This window comes from Rhineura floridana, chromosome 2 (assembly GCF_030035675.1).
Source record: "Rhineura floridana isolate rRhiFlo1 chromosome 2, rRhiFlo1.hap2, whole genome shotgun sequence".
In the NCBI taxonomy this organism is placed as follows: Eukaryota; Metazoa; Chordata; class Lepidosauria; order Squamata; family Rhineuridae; genus Rhineura; species Rhineura floridana.
The window spans coordinates 166,504,361-166,521,024 of record NC_084481.1 but is presented as its reverse complement, the minus strand read 5'-3'; the positions used below and the strand labels follow the sequence as shown (position 1 = coordinate 166,521,024).

At 42.1% G+C, this 16,664-nt stretch overlaps 1 protein-coding gene across 4 annotated transcripts in view; it reads left to right on the top strand.

The window, feature by feature from the left end:
- CAPN3 (calpain 3) overlaps window positions 1–16,664 on the top strand; it is a 57,045-nt gene that overhangs the window by 13,323 nt on the left and 27,058 nt on the right. For all 4 annotated transcript variants that reach the window (XM_061611307.1, XM_061611308.1, XM_061611306.1 and 1 more), the window contains exons 4-11: window positions 1,673–1,806; window positions 2,060–2,228; window positions 4,292–4,420; window positions 10,140–10,223; window positions 12,900–12,985; window positions 13,869–13,946; window positions 14,157–14,317; window positions 15,628–15,797. In XM_061611307.1, the coding sequence (XP_061467291.1) occupies window positions 1,673–1,806; window positions 2,060–2,228; window positions 4,292–4,420; window positions 10,140–10,223; window positions 12,900–12,985; window positions 13,869–13,946; window positions 14,157–14,317; window positions 15,628–15,797 (1,011 nt within the window). The remainder of the gene's footprint in view (window positions 1–1,672; window positions 1,807–2,059; window positions 2,229–4,291; window positions 4,421–10,139; window positions 10,224–12,899; window positions 12,986–13,868; window positions 13,947–14,156; window positions 14,318–15,627; window positions 15,798–16,664) is intronic.

Sequence of the window (16,664 nt, the reverse complement as noted above, 5' to 3'; positions counted from 1 at the left end):
GAATGGATTGATCATTTGCATGGTTATTGAGTTCAGTGGGATTGAGTCCCCTGTAATCATGCTTAGGATAGGTGAAACTGACCACAGGGGATGAGGAGGGGAGCGGGGAGGAGGAGGGCAAGTTTGATCATTTGCATGTTTATTGAGTTCAGTGGGATTTATTCCCATGCAATTATGCTTAGAATAGATAACACTGACCATGGGGAGGGAAGGCTGGGGTGGGCAGAGGAGGAGAAAGAAGGAAGAGGGGAGGGGAGAAAGAAGGAAGAGGGGAGGGGAGGAAGAAGGGAGGAGGAAGGGAGAGGAGAGGAGAAAGGCAGGTCTGACCATCTGCATGCTTATTGAGTTCAATGGAATTTACTCCCAGGCAATCATGCTTGAAAATGAAATGGACTGCCTTCAAGTTGATTCTGACTTATGGCGACCCTATGAATAGGGTTTGCATGGTTAGCAGTATTCAGAGGTGGTTTACCATTGCCTTCCTCTGAGGCTGAAAGGCAGTGACTGGCCCAAGGTAACCCAGTGAGCTTCATGGCTGTGTGGGGATTTGAACCCTGGTCTCCCAGGTCATAGTCCAACACTGACCCGGGGAAGGGGCAGGGAGGGGAGGAGATTGGGTGGGTGGGAACTGGGCAGAGGGGAAGCCCTTTTCCTTTCCAAAAGGAAAACATTGTGAACAGTATCATTGCTTTTCCCCACCTTTTTATTCTACAGCAGGCACATGTAACCTCCCACATAAATTTAAACCAAAACTGTCCCTGGCCACATCCACACCAGGCCTTTATTTCATTTTGGACAGTCATGGCTTCTCTCAAAGAATCCTGGTAAGTGTAGTTAGTGAAGGGTGCTGAGAGTTGCTAGGAGATGCCCTCTTCCCCTCACATAGCTTCAATCAGAGTGGCTGCTTGTTAAACCAGTCTGGCCACTGGAGCTCTGTCAGGGGAATAGGAGTCTCCTCTCAGCAGCCTTCACAAACTACAATTCCCAGGATTCTTTGGGGGAAGCCATGACTGTCTGAAGTGAAATAAAAGTCTGGTGTGGGTGTGGCCACCTGATTAGGCAAGCCAAGGAGCTGTGAGTCTGGCTTCTAGAACACTGACAGTTGGTTTTTACTGAGCATGCCCAACATTATCATTGAATTCAATGCAAAATTAAAAATTAAAAATCAGCCAGCCTTTTTTTTTACTTTTAAACTGCAGAAGAGGAAGGTCAGCGTATGGGGCAAGGTCAGTAATAAGATTACAAGTACTCTGTGAACATGGCTGATTTTTAATGAAGTTCAACAGATTATGAGAACTCTGACAGAAAAAAGTCCACAATGGGTCTCGTTTTTCTCTCTCCCTTTTTAAACTTTGAACTCTCGATTCTCTCTGACTGTTTTGTGTATCTCCATGAAAATTTCGAAGGTTGTTAAGCAAGCATTTCTGAGTTCAGGACTATAAGTTTTGTAAGGTTTTGTTTTGAAATGAACTTATGGGAAGCATCAGAATGGCATGGAGGGTATTTTCAATTTAACATTGCGGAATGCAAAAAATCCATGCTGACTGTGGCTGTATAATAAAGCCCAGCCCCAGTCATAATATGCAAACCACTTCTTGATCACAAACCACACTTAACTTTTTTTCTTACACACACAACTATGAATTTTTTATATATCTTAATTTTCCCCTAGTTTTGGCGTTATGGAAGCTGGGTGGAAGTTATCATTGATGACCGTTTACCAACATATGACAATCATCTGGTCTTCACCAAATCCTCCCAGCAGAATGAATTCTGGAGTGCTTTACTGGAGAAAGCTTATGCAAAGTAAATATGTTTTCTGCACTAAGTCTACACAATTTCTGTATTCTGTATGTGTAAATATATCATATCCTGGTTCAACTGTACATGCGTTTAAACGGAGAACATTAAAACATCTCACTCTAAATAAAATAATGTAAATTATTGAGACATAGAGGTTCTTGATTTTATAATATGAAAGATGCAGAGTTTATATATACACAGACATGAATAATCAGAATTTATTTAGACTGTTAACTTTTTTCTTGTTCCTTTTCAGGCTTCACGGGTCCTATGAGGCTCTAAAAGGAGGCAATACCACTGAGGCCATGGAAGATTTTACAGGAGGAGTAACAGAGTTCTATGAGATAAAGGATGTTCCTAAAGATATATATAAAATCATGAAACATGCCTTTGAGAGAGGGTCACTCATGGCCTGCTCCATTGAGGTACATCCACAAATTCCAAGCCTTTTCTGCGATTACTTTCATGCTGCTAATTCAGTAAACACAAGGCAAACACATGGCAAGATAGTAGTCTGGCAATAGATGAGTACTGGCTATAAACAAACACTCGCAAAAAAGGGGGGGAACCCCAAAATGCCACACAAGATCAGGGAGATAAAAATTTTTGGGGTTTTCCCCCCCTTTTTTTGCGAGCTTTTGAATGCCCTTCACTTTGTTTTGTCTTATAAACAAACACCCACACGTCTATCTGCCACTCAAATGAGATCTTGCTGTATTCAGTACAGTCTTGTATTGGGTTAATTTCAGGTGTGTGAAAGTACTTTTGCCTCACTTTCTCTGTGACTCTGGGTACATGTGGATTAATGTTTTCAGATATAAATAGGAGGGATCTCTCTGTGGTGGCACCCGAAATGCAAACTGCCACCACAGAAAAATGTGCCAAGTGCTAACCCTATTAGCATTAGACAGCAGGTTAAAACTTTGCTTTTCCTCCTGGCATTTAGAAGTATCTTTGTTATATTGATGCTGACTGTTGCTTAATATCCTATGTTTAATTCAAATCATTTGCAACACTTTTGCTACACCTATTTATTAATTATGGGTGTAAATGCCAGTAGTCTCTTAAAAACATTTTTTCCTCCCAAGATTACTGGGAAGCTAGGCAGTTGAGCTGGAAAGGGAGAGCCTGGCACTGAGGAGGTGAGTGGGGAAAGGAGCCTGTTGACAGAATGAGGAGAGAGAGAGGTCTGTGAAAGCACCAGCAGGAATCTTTTAGCCACATGAGTGGTGTTGGTGTTGACTTTTAAAACCCTATACGGTTTCAGCCCAGTATATCTGAAGGAACGCCTCCAGAATCACCGATTGTGCCGCCTGACGAGATCTGCCTCGCAAGACCTTCTCTCGGTCCCACCGGTGAGAACAGCTAGGCTGGTACGGACCAGAGAGAGGGCATTCTCTGTTGTGGCCCCCACCCTCTGGAACTCTCTCCCTTTCGATCTCAGACATGCTCCCTCCCTGTCCAGCTATCGCCGAGCCTTGAAGACCTGGCTGTTCAGGCAGGCCTACAAGATTGGGACAGATTAACTTATGTTACAATTGATTTAATGAATGGTTTTTTAGCTTAAAATTTGATTACGTTGATCTATATGTATTGCTTTTATTCTTGTTGTTCGTCGCCTAGAGTGTCCCTAACCCGGACAGATAGGCGGCTGAAAAATAAAATTTATTATTATTATTATTTTCATGTTGAGCTATTCTTTCCTTATTTGTCTGTAGCCAGGCAGGCAGTGGGTGCAGAGCGAAGCAACAAATTAGGATTAAGCCAGGATATTAAATTTAAACATAACGACAAACCACTGTTAGTGCAAGCCAAGATTCACAAACCAATTACAAGCTATGGCTGATTTATTGGCCCAAACAAACCACAGTAGTGAGCTTGGTCAATGTGCAAAGTAGTTTCTTAAGCTAAACAAACTCATGGTTTAGTGTTACATCCAAACCTGGCCAGGATGTTATACTAGATCTATATCATAGTTAATTAGCTATTCTGTTTCAATAACAAATAGGGATTAAAGTCTAGACTACAAATATTTATTTATTTATAAATATATGTGTATACCGTTATTTTGTTTAAAAACACCAAAGCTGTGTGTAACAAGTTAAAAAACCCATACAATAAAAACCATTAAAAATCAGTAAAAACAGCGATCACCTATTGCAAAAACACATCTTCTTAACTGCCTGCTTAAGCCTGGCAGATTTTCAGCAGGTGCTTAAAGGTGAAAACAGAAGGTGCCTGCAGATCACAGTGTCACTGTTGTTAGATCAGCAATAGAAGGTGCCTGCTGATGTAGTACTAGTGCTCTTATGTCACAAGTAAGCACCACTGAAGAAACCACATATTTTTCTGTCATGTGGGCAAGAGTAACTGGAGTTATAAAAACTTATATTCTCTGCTTATATTACCTACTTTTGCTATAGTTCTGCTTTATTTTCCATAATTTCTTATTATTTTCATTTTCCCTTTCTTTTTTTCCCTGTTCCAGGACAGTTCAGGATTTATTTATGGATCTGCTCCTCAAACTGATATTGGATTACTAATTGCCCAAATGTTGAAGAACATGAATGAATTTCCAAATGATTCAGCCCAACAGACAGAGGACAGGGCAACCCGGGTTTGTATTCCTTGCAAGAACAGCCTTTGAGTACCTTCTATTCACATAAGCCCTCACTGCATGAGCCCCTGCCTCTGAAACATTTGCAACTCCTGGAAGCTTTGCATTGGATTTCATAGAGTATGACTGGAAGAATTATTATTATTTAGAAATGTTTAGGTTAGCAAAGATGAACTGATTACCTTACACCTCACCACCACCAAGGAATGAGGGACCAAGTGAAAGCCCTGAAACCCTTTATTAATATTTAGGAAACCAATGTTAAAATATGTCTATTAATGAAGTTGTGCGTAATGCCAATCACCATTCAGTGGTGGGTTTTAACTTTAACATTTTTGCTGACTTATGCTGATACAAGCTAATGCAGGATAATTATGGTGTGAACACTTATTTAATTAGTTTTCATAAGATTACACCACCTGTTCAGTCTGTATGTTTGTGGCACAAGAAACTCTTAACTTATTATATTAATTAGAGATTTTCCTGAATGGATATAATCTTTGCATAGAGGTATTGTTACAGGTGAAGCAGCTCTGACTTGCCTAGAACTTGATTTTAAAAGTACGTTTCTTTATTGTTATACGACACAGACCCATTAGATTTTAAAACTACCAATAAAGGGGAGGGGGCAAGTATGGATAAAGGAGATGGGTTGGGAGGTAGTTATCTTGTGGAATACTCTAAAGCAGGAACGGGGAACCAAATGTGTTTGGCCACAGCATGGAGAAGTTCATCAGGAGGGCTTTAAACTGAATCCTAAGGGGGAAGGAGACGTAAACGTGGTGGTAACGACTGATGAAGGCTTGTGCACCGTAACGGGAACAGAGAGATCAGCTGTAATAGGGACCAGTAACAGTCCTCAGAAAAATGTAGTAAGGAAGCCAAGCCATCACTCACATGGTCTTCGATGTATACTAATGCACAGAGAATGGGAAACAAGCAGGACAAACCTGAACTCTTAATACAGGAGGGCAATTACGACTTGATAGGTATAACTGAAACTTGGTGGGATGACTCCCATGACTGGAATACAGCAATTGAAGGATATAACTTGTTCAAAAAGAACTGAAGGAATAAAAAGGGAGGTGGAGTTGCACTATATGTTAAAAATATATATCCCTGCACAGAAATAAAGGAAGATGAGCTTGGTAGCTGCACTGAGAGCAGTGGCGTCACTAGGGTTGGTGTCACCCAGTGCAGTAACTCATGGTGACACCCCCATGGACCTCCTCCCGTACCAGACCATACAGAATCCTTAGTAATGTTTTTTGTACTAATGTTACTCGTAAATTGTAATTCCCGTATATCACTGAATAGTAGTGACATAAACAACTAGCAAAATTAAAATTACACCTTTAAATTACAATATCATACGCACAGCCTAAATGTATTTACATTTACATAGTTTCATGTGGTTAAAGTGAAAATTCGGTAAGAAAACAATAGAATTCTTTGTTATGTTTACTCAGAAGTCCCATTAATTTACAGCACAATCCTAACCATGTCTACTCAAAAGTAAGTCCTAATGAATTCAACGGGGTTTACTCCAGGTACATGGGATCAGCATTCCTTTACTCTCAGAAAAGCAGATATTGGATTAAAGCTTTCATATTGGAAAGGTTTTCAAAGCACTGCCCTCTCCAACAGCCCAGGGTCTGACTGCTACACACAAGAGAAAAAAAACTTTAACCCATATTCTTACTTACTCAAACTGAAGACCTCAAAACCACCATTTTGATGTTGTAATGAAGCCTAAGCACTGCCTGGGTCAACAAATCACAAGCCTGGCTCCCCTTATTGGCTACAATCCTGAAAGGGCGGGATTAGAGGCCAGAGCTTGGAAAAGTTACTTTTTGGAACTATAACTTCCATCAGCCCAATCCAGTGGCCATGCTGGCTGGGGCTGATGGGAGCTGTAGTTTAAAAAAGTAACTTTTCCAAGCTCTGGCTAAAAGCTGCTATACAGATCGGTTAAAAAACAGATTAAACAGTCACGGGTGGGCTGACGTTTTGGTGTATATCTCGGGAACCAGACGACCTAGAAACTTAGGGGTTTTTTTAAATTGAAGCTGAGAGTCCGGAGATTAAGGTAAGTTAGCTGGAGACCTGGAAGGGACCCCCCAAAACCGGAAACTCCAGCCAAAAATTGGACACCTGGTAACCCTACTCCATCTTTGCACCCCCTGATTGACTGCACCCCGACCCCCCTTGGTACGCCACTGAAGCATGCAGCAGGTTTACAGAGGCAGCGCTTGCCTGGGCTGGAGGTTTGAATCTCCTGCTCTTTGGCTGCAGAGCGGTTTCCCCCCCCCATCCTGCCTGGGAAGCCACTCAAGCACGCAGCCCAAGAGCAGGCAGAGGATTCAAACCTCCCACCTAAAATTCACAGCTGATGAGCGGGCAGGACAGGCAGGATGGGGGAGAAACCGCTCTGCAGCCGAAGAGCAGGAGATTCCCCAAAAGGGAAGTGGCTGGTGAGATGGCCGCTGCAGGGCTGAAGATAGAGATAGGTGCCTAGGGGTGGCTCTGGGTGTCACCCCCTCTGATGGTGTCACCCGGTGCAGTCCGCACCCCCCTAGTGATGCCGCTGATCGAGAGTATCTGGATTAAAATTAATGGGGCAAGAAATAATGGGAATGTGGTGCTTGGAGTCTATTACCGACCACCCAATCAAGGAGAAGACGAGAATGTAACTTTTGAAAAGCAAATTGCCAATGTTTTGAAGAGGCATGATGTAGTAGTAATGGGGAATTTCAGTTATCCTGATATCTGTTGGGAGACAAATTCTGCCAAACACAGCCTCTCCAAGAAATTTATGACTTGTGTTGGAGATAACTTTCTCCTACAGAAAGTGGAGGAAGCAACCAGAGGATCAGCTATCTCAGACTTGATTCTAACCAATAGAGATGATTTGGTGGATAAAGTGGCAGTTACGGGAACTCTGGAGGAAAGTGACCACACCATACTTGAATTCTTAATTTTAACAGAAGCAACAGCTGAGAGTAGCCATATGCGCACCCTGGACTTCAGGAAAGCTGATTTTAATAAACTCAGAACAATTGTAAGTAAGGTTCCATGGCAAGCCACACTAATGAGAAAAGGAGTCCAAGACGGGTGGGATTTTATAAAAAAGGAAATTCTAAAAGCACAATGGCAAGCAATTCCATCAAGGAAAAAAGGGGGGAAACAGCAGAAGAAGACAATGTGGCTTCACAAAAAGCTTAGAGATGATCTAAAAACAAGAAGGACACATACAGGAAGTGGAAAGAAGGCCAGGCCACAAAGGAAGAGTACAGGCAGGTATCACGGAATTGCAGAGATGGCATCAGGAAGACTAAAGCTGAGAATGAGCTGCGGTTAGTGAGAGATGCTAAAAGCAACAAAAAAGCTTTCTTCAGGTATGTCCATAGTAAAAGACAGAGAAAAGAAACAGTGGCACAGCTACTCAATGAGTATGGCTAAATGACAGCAGATGACAAAGAAAAGGCAGAAGTGCTCAATTCCTACTTTGGCTTAGTCTTTTCCCAAAAAAGGGTCTGTGACCCTCCTTGGAAACATGAAGTTAGAAGGGGCAGGACTGGAACTTGAGATTGATAGACAAATGGTCAAGGAATACCTAATCACTTTGAACGAGTTCAAATTGGCAGGGCCCGATAAACTGCATCCTAGAGTATTGAAGGAACTGGCTGAAGAACTCTCAGAACTGCTGTCTAATATCTTTGCAAAATCATGGAGAACTGGTGAAGTGCCGGATGACTGGAGGAGAGCTAATGTTGTCCCTATCTTCAAAAAGGGCAAGAAGAAGGAACCGGGGAACTACAGACCAGTCAGCCTAACATCAATCCCTGGAAAAACTCTGGAGTAGATTATAAAGCAGTCAATCTGTAAGCACCTTGAAAACAATGCAGTGATTACTAGGAGCCAACATGGATTTATGAAGTACAAATCCTGCCCAACTAATCTTAACTCAAACTGGGCAGAAGTAATGAATGTGGTACCACAGGGCTCGGTCCTTTGCCCAGTGCTCTTCAACATTTTATTAACAATTTGGATGAGGAGGTACAGAGCAAGCTTATCAAATTTGCAGATGGTACAAAATTGGGAGGGATAGCTAATACTGTGGAAGACAGAAACAAAATTCAAAGGGAGCTTGATAGGCTGGAGCATTGGGCTGAAAACAACAGAATGAAATTCAACAGGAATAAATACAAAGTTATACACTTGGGAAAAAGAAACCAAATGCACAGTTATAAGATGGGGGATACTTGGCTCAGCAATACGACATGTGAGAAGGATCTTGGAATTGTCGTTGATCACAAGCTGAATATGAGCCAAGTGTGATGTGGCTGCAAAAAAGGCAAATGCTATGTTAGGCTGCATTAACAGAAGTATAGTTTCCAAATCGCGTGAAGTATTGGTTCCCCTCTATTCAGAACTGGTTAGGCCTCATCTTGAATACTGCATCCAGTTCTGGTCTCCGCACTTCAAGAAGGATGCAGACAGACTGGAACAGTCTCAGAGGAGGGCAAGAAGGATGATCAGGGGACTGGAAACAAAGCCCTATGAGGAGAGACTGAAAGAACTGGGCATGTTTAGCCTGGAGAAGAGAAAAGTGAGGGGAGATATGATAGCACTCTTCAAGTACATGAAAGGTTGTCACACAGAGGAGGGCCTGGATCTCTTCTCAATCGTCCCAGAGTGCAGGACACGAAATAATGGGCTCAAGTTTCAGGAAGCCAGATTTCGACTGAACATCAGGAAAAACATCCTAACTGTTAGAGCCATACGACAATGGAATCAATTACCTAGAGAGGTAGTGGGCTCTCCGACACTGGAGGCATTCAAGAGGCAGCTGGACAGCCATCTGTCGGGAATGCTTTGATTTGGATTCCTGCATTGAGCAGGGGGTTGAACTTGATGGCCTTACAGGCCCCTTCCAACTCTACTATTCTATGATTCTATATTAGGATGATCTAACTAGACCATGCACAATGGATCAATAAACCTCTCTCTGAGAGACTGTTCTACTCTCTGCACCCTTTTGACATCTTAAGAATTACTTAAATATTAACGCTTTGGCCCTGTTTTTATAACAGGTAGTAATTGAGGTGTATTTGGGACTTTTAGGTTATTTCAGCTCTTTGCAATCAGGTTGTGATCTCTGTAATTTTGGCTTCCACACTTAATTTTTTAGTGCAGATTGCAGTTGTATTTTGTGGATTCTATATTTTATTCTATATTTTCTATATTATATATAGAAATATTCTATTTCTATATTATATATATTCTATTCAGTGGTTCAACTGCACATTGCCCAAAGAACCTAGATTATGGAGTGACAAACAAATAAATGATTTGCCCATCCTATTAATATTCAAAAAATTTCAAGTGGGGCTTACTCCCAAGTAAATGGATATAGAATTGACGTCTAAGTATGTGTTCGGCCTTGCTACAGAAACCTTGAATGGTGCAGAATTTGCAGAGCTGCTTGTGCCCTCTGAAGTAAGATGTTCTTCTAGAATACAAATAGCAACACCTGTTCTATCATACTATTATGTAATCTCATCTTTATCACGGCACGTGTATATCCATTTACCTTCCCCTATTAAAGGTTTTGCAACAGGAGAAAACAAAATGTAAAAGGGCAGAGCATGTTGTCCTTTTAAAAATTCTGCAGACAATAACAGCTGGTGCTCTTAACCTGCTTTGTATTTTACAGCTCGTAATTCCAATGCTGTACGAGAGACGCATGACTAATGGACTGGTAACAGGTCATGCCTATTCAGTTACAGCAGTGGATGAGGTAAGTACACATGCAGAAATGATATTTATTTTATTTATTTATTTGTTAGATTTTTATACCGCCCCACTAGCATAGCTCTCTGGGCGGTGTACAACAAAGAATACAAATATATACAATAAAATTCCATAATATGATACAACAGAAACATATAAAAGAATAAAAAATCTAAAATCAGTTACAGCAGACTTAAAACAAATTTAAAGTTAGATTAAAATGCCATAGAAAAGAGGAAGGTTTTAACTTGGCGCCGAAAAGATAGCAATGTCGGCGCCAAGCGCACCTCATCGGGGAGACTATTCCACAGTTCGGGGGCCACCACTGAGAAGGCCCTAGTTCTTGTTACCACCCTCCGAGTCTCTCTGTGAGTCGGAACTCGGAGGAGGGCCTTCGATGTAGAACGCAGTGTACGGGCAGATTCGTATCGGGAGAGGCGATCCAGCATGTATTGTGGTCCCGCGCCGTATAAGGCTTTATAGGTTAAAACCAACACTTTGAATCTGGCCTGGAAGCGTATTGGTAGCCAGTGCAAGTGAGCCAGAACAGGTGTTATGTGTTCAGACCGCTTGGTCCTCGTTATCAATCTGGTTGCCGTGTTTTGCACTAGCTGTAGCTTCCGAACTGTCTTCAAAGGCAGCCCTACGTAGAGCGCATTGCAGTAATCCAAACGCAAGGTTACCAGAGCATGTACAACTGATGTGAGGTCCTCCCTGCTCAGATAGGGGCGTAGCTGGGCTACCAACTGAAGTTGGTAGAACGCATTCCGTGCCACTGAGGCTACTTGAGCCTCGAGTGACAGGGAAGGATCTAAAAAAACTCCCAGACTACGAACCCGCTCCTTTAGGGGGAGTGTAACCCCGTCCAGGACAGGGTGTATATCCACCATCTGATCAGAGAAACCACCCACCAACAGCATCTCAGTCTTGCCTGGATTGAGCCTCAGCTTGTTAGCTCTCATCCAGTCCATTATCGCGGCTAGGCAACGGTTCAGCACATTGACAGCCTCACCTGAAGAAGATAAAAAGGAGAAGTAGAGCTGCGTGTCATCAGCGTACTGATGACAACGCACTCCAAAACTCCTGATGACCGCACCCAACGGCTTCATGTAGATGTTGAAAAGCATGGGGGACAGAACTGACCCCTGCGGGACTCCACATTGAAGAACACACGGTGTCGAGCAATGTTCCCCAAGCACTACCTTCTGGAGACGACCTGCCAAGTAGGAACGGAACCACTGCCAAGCAGTACCTCCAACTCCCAACTCCACGAGCCTCTCCAGAAGGATACCATGGTCGATGGTATCAAAAGCCGCTGAGAGATCAAGGAGATTTAACAGAGTTACACTCCCTCCGTCCCTCTCCCGACATAGGTCATCATACAGGGCGACCAAGGCTGTCTCGGTGCCGAAACCAGGCCTAAAACCCGATTGAAATGGATCTAGATAATCGGTTTCATCCAATAGCGCCTGGAGCTGGCCAGCAACCACTCATTCCAAGATCTTGCCCAGGAATGGAACATTCGCTACTGGTCTGTAGCTGTTGAGATATTCTGGGTCCAAGGAAGGTTTTTTCAGAAGTGGTCTCACTGCCGCCTCTTTCAGACAGCCAGGGACCACTCCCTCCCGTAAAGAGGCATTTATCACTTCCCTGGCCCAACTAGCTGTTCCATCCCTGCTAGTTTTTATTAGCCAAGAGGGGCAAGGATCGAGTACCAAAGTGATTGCATGTACCTGTCCAAGCACCTTGTCCACGTCCTCGAGCCGAACCAGCTGAAACTCATCCAATAAAACATGACAAGAATGTGCTCCGGACACCTCAATAGGATCAACTGCTGTAAACTGGGAGTCTAAGTTCCGGCGGATGCATAAGATCTTATTCTGGAAGTGTCCAGCAAACTCATTACAGCGGGCCACCGATGACCCTACCATGTCCTGAGGGCCAGAGTGAAGTAGCCCTCGGACAACTCTAAAAAGCTCCGCTGGGGGGGAAAGAGATGACTTAATAGTGGCAGCAAAATGTTGTTTTTTCGCCGCCCTCACCGCTCCTAAGTACAGCTTAGTAGAAGCACTTACCAGCGCATAGTTGCATCCGTTGGGAGTTCGCCTCCACCTCCGCTCGAGCCGCCTCCTTTCTTGTTTCATCGCTCTCAGCTCTGGAGTATACCACGGAGCTGCATGAGCTCTACACAGGAGAGGGCGCGCAGGAGCAATCGTGTCAACAGCCCGGGTCATCTCCACATTCCACAGTTCGACCAGGGCTTCCACAGGAGCGCCAGTCTTATGAGCCGGAAAATCCCCCAGAGCCCTTTGAAAGCCTTCAGGATTCAGTAGTCTCCGGGGGCGGACCAATTTAGTAGGTCCCCCACCCTTGCAGAGGGGAAAAGCCACTGTAAGTCTAAACTTCAGCAAAATATGCATTTTGCTAGGATATAGAAAAATTATGTAGTCTTTTGTATACAAAGGAAGTAGTTCAGTAACTTCATAATGAAAAAAAGGAAAACATTCACTCATGTCAGTGAAGGGCAGAGATGTAAATAATAGACTTTTAGGAGGCAAAACCAGGAGATGTTAAAGCGACTCTGCTAATAGTAGCTGCTGGAGTTTGTAAGAGAATGCATACTACACAGTCTGGGTCTCTCTGTTGAATTAATTATATGTTTCCCCTGCCGCCTTCCTCCAAGACAACATTTAAAGGGGACAAGATCAAACTGGTGCGGCTGAGAAATCCTTGGGGGCAAGTAGAATGGAATGCAGCTTGGAGTGACAGGTGGGTGAAGCCATTTTAATTTGATTAAAGAAAATAAGTAAATACACTTTGATTCTTCTGCATGTGCTGTGATGAGTCATCATGTTTTGAGTAACTGAAACGTGTGCCATGCAATCCTAAACATTTGTACTCAAAAGTAAGTTCCTTTGAGCTCAGGGATGCTTATTTTCTAATAAGCACGTTTAGGATTGCAGCCTCAGGGGTTTAAGTGTGTGTTAAACTATGGAGTAGTTAACGTATGGAATTTGGTTCCAGAAGAGGCAGTGCTGGCCACCAACTTGGATGGCTTTAAAAGAGAATTAGACAAATACATGGAGGATAAGGCTACCACTAGCCACGATGGCTACGTTCTCTACAGTCGGAGGCAATATGCCTCTACATACCAGTTGCTGGACATCACATGGGGAAAGTGGGGAAAGTGGACTTTTAGATTTGATTAAATAGGCTTTGACATGTTTGTCACTGATATCAAAGAGTCCTTCACTTTTAGTGGATTGTACTTTGCATTTTCAAACTTGAGAGGGATCCTGGGAAACCCGAATGAAAGTGACTGTCTTCTCTCTACTGGTAATAGAGATAATTTTTTTAAAAAAGGATAATTATTTGCAGTACTTTCTGTCAGTGTCCCAGTTAAGTATGGCCCAGCAAATGTAACGTGTGGGACAGGTATGAATTAAAAATAATAGGACTTTCTATTGGGTGACATCTGAAGAAGGGACATTACTTAATTCACTATTTGTGGAACAAATGAAGGGTAAACTTTTCATTCCTAGATCAAGAACAGAAAAGGTTGTGTGCTAGTCAATGGTTTAAGAAGGGGCACCGACTTTTATTTATTTTTTAATCATTTGTATACTGGAAAAGTTTCTTCATTTTATTGCAGTTCAGATGAATGGAATGTTATTGACGATGCAGAGAAGATCCGCCTGCAGCATAGAGTTGCAGAGGATGGGGAATTTTGGTAAATATCCTATTTTTTACTTTTTACTTTTTTTAAAAAAATACGCATTTCCTTCAGAGGAGTCCTATGTCTAAGCTGCCATGCATATCCAGAATCAACCGTCTAGAGACAAAACACAATTAGTCCATGTGGTGGTAGTCATCCAGATAATGCCATATAATCAGCATATCATAGCATTAATGATGTCTTCCCTATCCTTTCTGCCTGTAGGATGTCATTCCAAGATTTCCTGAGGTACTTCACAAAGCTTGAGATGTGTAATCTCACGCCAGATACCCTGGAAGGTGATAAGCTAAAAACATGGACTGTTTCAGTGACCGAAGGGCGGTGGGTACGTGGTTGCACAGCAGGAGGCTGCCGTAACTATCCAGGTACATAAATAGTAGGGTCCCATTGTTTTTGATTAAATGGCTAGAATATTCTATTATTATTATTTTTAAAATAAGGTTTTTAAAAATAGTAATTATGTATAATACAGGTATTTATAAACAGCTCCATGAAAGTGTCCATTTTAGAAGAGGTATTCCTCCATTTTTCAAACACAGGAAGAAATGCTTCTAAAATGCTACCTGATGCAGTGTGTGATCTAAAATCAAAGAAAGCTTTCCCCCCCTTCTAACACAGTTTATACAGATTTACAGCACATTCCTATGTTTACTTGCAAGTAAGTCCTACTGAGGTCAGTGGAGCTTAGTTCTAGATAGGTGTGCCTAGGTTTGCAGTCTTAATCGATTAAAATTCATACAATTAATTAATTCATTCATTCATTGGCGATCACTCGTGCTGAAACCTATGTCCTCACTGTGGGAGGCTGTATACAATTTATTATTATTTCTTCAGTTGAGTGATCTCCTTGTAAAATTGCTGATAGTGCAAGCCAGGCCACACACAGAACTACTAAATGTAAATGTACTGCCTTCAAGTCGATTCTGACTTATGAACAGGGTTTTCATGAGGCTGAGAGGCAGTGACTGGCCCAAGGTCACCCAGTGAGCTTCATGGCTATGTGGGGATTCGAACCCTGGTCTCCCAAGCCTTAGTCCAACACCTTAACCACTACACCACACTACTAGCATTCTGTAAAAAAAAAAGCCCTTATCAACATTATTTGATTAAATCACACTATGTGAACCAAAACAAAATTTACATTATTATATATTTAAGAAAAATTACAAATACAATTAAAGATTGTGTATACTATTGATTTTCCAGTCCGGTGCTCCTTCTGATTGTTTGCACTGCATTGACTTCCCCACTGCCTCACCCATCTACCTCCCAGTAAGCAACAATGAGATACCTGCCAGAAAGCTAGCATAAGCATCTCTGCCTACCCAGCAATCTGCATATGAGAGAGAGAGAGGCCACAACCACTGCTGGTAAGCAGCCCCTGGAGGGTTGTCCCAGGGGTAATGTGGTCCTCTGGCCAAAAAAAGTTTAGTCAACCCTGCTTTAAATGAACATTTTAACATTTTAACCTAGATAACATTTTAACCTAGATAAGTGGATACAGCAAACATGCAGCTGAGCTTGGTGAAATGTTTAACAATACACAAAATCCTTTGATGGATTATATAGCAAAACTGAAGCAAAGAAGGATTTCCATGAGGACCATTAATATAATTGTTCGAAAATTAAAATGCAATTTTTAGTTTAAACATTTTTGTGTGGGGTATTTGCACAGGTACATTTTGGACCAATCCTCAGTATCGCTTGAAACTCCTGGAAGAAGATGATGACCCAGAAGATGAAGAAGTTGTGTGCAGTTTCCTAGTTGCACTGATGCAGAAGAACAGGAGGAAAGAACGCAAGCAAGGAGCCAATCTCCTCACTATTGGCTTTGCCATCTATGAGGTAGCATGGTTCCCATTCTACTGTGTTATCCATTGTCTTATTTAGAACTGAAGCTGGTCAAATTCCAGTCCAATAATATACATCCCTCATGGCCAGCTGATTGTATGCACAGCAAGATGTAAAAAGGGAACACTGTAGTAGCTGCTTTTAAACATCAGATTGTAAAGGTTGTCCAATCAGACATGAACCACTTTAGAAATATTCTTGAAGAATATAACAACCTATAACAGCCTTCACCAACCTTATGCCTTAAATTAAGAAGAAACGGGGTTGCTTTAATAGTGAGAAGTGATATAGCAAAAGCAATTAGGAGCTATAATGCAAGGTCTGAGTGAATGATATCAATGAGATTAAATGTGAAACCTATTAACTTAACTAAGTCTATGCTCCAATGGCAAACAAAGAAGAGGAGGAATTGGAGAGAAATTGATCACACACCAAAACAAGATGTGCTGATAATCATGGCGGACTGGAAAGCAAAAGTAGGGAACAGAGAAGAACTAGAAATTGTGGGGAAATGGGGCTTAGAAGACAGAAATGAAGCAGGGGAAAGACTTACTGAATTCTGCGAACCCAGTAATTTGTTTCTTGCAAACACATTTTTTGAGCAACCAAAAAGACGACTGTACATGTGGTAGCGTCGCCATAAGTTGTGATCAACTTGAAGGCACATAACAACAAAACACGTGGATATCACCAAATGGTCAATAAAGGAATCAAATTGATTATATAATCGGTAGCAGAAGATGGAGAAGTTCCATACTTTGCGTGAAAACAAGGCCAGGAGCAGACTGCGGTACAGATCATGAACTGGTAATATCAAAAATCAGAGTAAAGCTAAAGAAGAAGAACAAACCAGTCATAATG